Source organism: Elephantulus edwardii, unplaced genomic scaffold, assembly GCF_000299155.1.
Source record: "Elephantulus edwardii isolate Elephantulus edwardi_28Jun2011 unplaced genomic scaffold, EleEdw1.0 scaffold00055, whole genome shotgun sequence".
Taxonomy (NCBI): domain Eukaryota; kingdom Metazoa; phylum Chordata; class Mammalia; order Macroscelidea; family Macroscelididae; genus Elephantulus; species Elephantulus edwardii.
Window position 1 is genome coordinate 13,021,327 of NW_006399805.1, and position 3,595 is coordinate 13,024,921.

The window sequence follows — 3,595 nt, forward strand, 5'->3', positions numbered from 1 at the left end:
TCTCCAAGGACTGGTCAGGACAGTAAATAAATCAGAGTTTTTTATTTCTTTAAAATTTAAAATGTAACTGCAATGGAAGCATCAATAAGAGAGCTCATGTGTCTAATATTAGTCTTAATAACAAAACATGCCCAAGGAAGACTGAAGTATAAATGAGGACCTTGAATTTTGGAGTTGGTTAAGAGCATGGAATATACAATCAACTTCCGAAAGAACAAAGAAATCAGTCTGGAAGGAACAGCAACTAGGTGTCTTTAAAGGCAATGGTGGGGAAGCTTAGTCTCACATCCTTTAGACGTGTTTCCGGAAGGGATCAGCCTGGAAAAAAGTCATGATGTTGTAAAATGTAGAAACAAAAGGAAGACCCTCAGTGAGCTGAATTGGCACAAGGACAGGAGCAGCGGGCTTGAGCCTGGTGGGGTGCTGAGGACGGAGAGGAATAGGGTGAGGTTTGGATCTGGTGCTCACAGGGCGGCTGTGAGTCCCCTCTGTGACACCTCATAACAGCAACAACCACCACCCAGACCCTCATCTACTCTAAAGACATGACACCCCAGGTGGCGAGGACTGTAGGCCAAATGCTCGGGACCTTCCTCCCCTGGGACCTTTCGAACGATGCAGAGACAATGTCAACCTCCCACATGGACACTGTCCTTCCCATGCCAATGTCTTTCTCCAGGCAGGTTCCCCATGCACCCAGCTCCATCTGGTTCACTGAATCAGCCATCGGCTTCTGCCACATTGCTAAATCCTCCTCCAATTCTGACGCCATGCTCTTCTTCATGTGGTCCAGCTTCTCAAATCACTTGCTCAGCACACACATTGGTTGGTATGGAGAAAGGCTACAACCCTAATGCACACCTTTTCTGATTTTAAACCATACTGCATTCCCTTTTTCTGTCTGGACAACAGCTTCTTGGCCTAATTTTTCCCATATCAAGATGGTATACAAATAGTTAATTATCCTTGCAATTGTTTTCACCTATGCGTCTGTATGGACTAACCGTATCTATCATGCAAAGTATATGGAAACACAAACACTCTTTGCATGCAGAGGTGTTGCTTATAACACCAGGATGCACATTGAAACACTGATTGTTCTAAACAATATGAGGTGTGTTAGAAAAATTATTTGAGTAGATTAATAATACTATCAAGTTGTCCTACTGCCCAATACTGATGTATTCACATTGTCTAAGGTAATGATACAGATTTCAGGCAAACAGCCTCATGCACGTGGAGTGGCGTTAGAGAACATGAGGGTACCGGGAAGGCCACACAGCACAGAGATGGACTGCACCACGGCTCCTACTGAAAGCTCCATTCTTTACCTTTTCAAAATTATTTCCACTTCTTTAAAAGTTCTCCCACTGCTCTTTATGTTTATCCTCCATAAGTTTTCTTCCTGATCTGGACATACGGAACTCAGAAACTATGTATAATTCATAATTGTTTCCTTCATATCCTGATGTGATTCTTTTTCTGTACCTCATAGTGTCAATGACTAGGTGACAGCTTATTCCTGGCATAATTACTGACATTCCTCATGTCACATCAGGATGTTAGACAAAATGGCTCTTAATTTTTTTTAACAAAAAAAGGTCTTCACTTATTTATCATTTATTGAATTCTTAAAAGAACTTACTAATAATTTTTCATGGGCTAAAAATTCATGACTTAAACAATAAAAACTTGTCTCGTACAAGTGTTTGGTTGTATCTTTGCAGGGACATGTGGGGAAATCAGACGTTCATCACAGAGTTCATCCTCAGGGGGTTTCCCGTTGGCCCGAGGGTCCAGCTGCTCCTCTTTGCAGTCTTCTCCCTGTTCTACGCCTTCACTCTGCTGGGGAACGGGACCATCCTGGGGCTCATCTCCATGGACTCCAGACTTCACACCCCCATGTACTTCTTCCTCTCCCACCTGGCTGTTGTTGACGTGGCCTATGCCTGCAACACGGTGCCCCGGATGCTGGTCAACCTCCTGAGTCCCACCACGCCCATCTCCTTTGCTGGATGCGTCACACAGATGCTCCTCTTCCTGACTTTTGCGCACACGGAATGTCTTCTCCTCGTGGTGATGTCCTATGACCGCTATGTGGCCATCTGCCACCCCCTCCGGTACTCCGCCATCGTGAGCCGGAGTCTCTGCATCACCTTGACTGTGACTTCCTGGGCATGTGGCTCCCTCCTGGCCCTGGTCCATGTCGTTCTCCTCCTGAGACTGCCCTTCTGTGGACCCCATGAGATCAACCACTTCTTCTGTGAACTCCTCTCTGTCCTCAGGCTGGCCTGTGCAGACACTTGGCTCAACCTAGTGGTCATCTTAGCTGCTGCTCTGTTAGTCTTAGTGGGGCCCCTCTGTCTGGTTCTGGTCTCTTACACCCACATATTTTTTGCTGTACTGAGGATCCAGTCTGGGGAGGGGCGCAGAAAGGCCTTCTCCACCTGCTCCTCCCACCTCTGTGTGGTGGGGCTCTTCTTCGGCAGTGCCATGGTCACTTATATGGCCCCAAAATCCAGCCACCCTGAGGAGCAGCAGAAGGTCCTTTTCTTGTTCTACAGCCTTTTCAACCCAATGCTGAACCCCCTGATTTACAGCCTGAGGAATGCAGAGGTGAAGGGAGCTGTGAGGAGAGCTCTGTGCAAGCAGAACCATTCCTGAGGGGGTGACACCCTGTCTCCAGCTCAAGGCCACCAGAGTCTCAGTGCTGTCATTGTTTTTGGTTTTGTGGCTGAGTTGGAACTGACTCGTAGCTGACTCTCCAGAGGGTTTTCAGAGGCTGTAAATCGCCCTGGAGATTGTCCATCCTTCGGCCGCAGAGCATGCCTGTGGGTTGCAACAAGCTTCTTACTAGTTGGCCATCAGAGTCGGAGCTCCCTCTTTATGAGGACTGACTAAAGCAGAACTGGCTCTGCATTCTCTTCTTATCCGTGTCTTAACGACCCAAATTAAGCCCAGATGCCTCCTTTGCTTGGACAATTGTAGCTTTCTTGCATTCACTGACTTTCTATAATGAGAGGGTTAAACTGGGTGGCTCCTTGGAGGCAAGGATTCTGAGGCTCCGTTTAACATACTTTGGACATGTCATAAGGAGGGACCAGTCCTTGGAGAGGGACATCATGCTTGGGAGGGTGGAGGGACAGCGCAGGAGGGGAAGACCCTCTATGAGGTGGATTGATTCAGTGACTGGGATAATCGGGATGGGAGTATCAGAGACAGTACGCTTGGCACAGGATAGAGCAGGGTTTAGGGCTGTTGTACATAGGGTCGCTATGAGTCGCAAGCGACTTGACAGCACATAGCAACAACAACAACATGATTTTATCAAATATAATTATTCTCTAATTGAGTTGTATATCAATAAAATTAAAAGGTATTCTAATTCACATTTCTGGTTTCTGGAAGTTGAATACCTTCTCTCTACCTCCCTCACCCAGCCATGTAAACTCACTCACACAGCTATCCCGTGATTTAGGGAAAGAAAAAAAACCCTGCAAGCCAAGAGAGCAATCTTCAAAGCCAAGCCCCTTTCTGATCCCTCTCCTCGTGCTACCTCACTGCAGCCTCAGAACCGCCCTTGGAATCTGAAGAC

The 3,595-nt window shown here is 46.9% G+C and overlaps 1 protein-coding gene across 1 annotated transcript; it reads left to right on the top strand.

Moving 5' to 3' along the window:
* Positions 1-1,731: 1,731 nt before the first annotated feature.
* Positions 1,732-2,664, top strand: LOC102868357 (olfactory receptor 2A1/2A42-like). Its single transcript, XM_006887183.1, has one exon. It carries the CDS (start codon positions 1,732-1,734, stop codon positions 2,662-2,664), a length of 933 nt encoding a protein of 310 aa, XP_006887245.1.
* Positions 2,665-3,595: the final 931 nt, after the last annotated feature.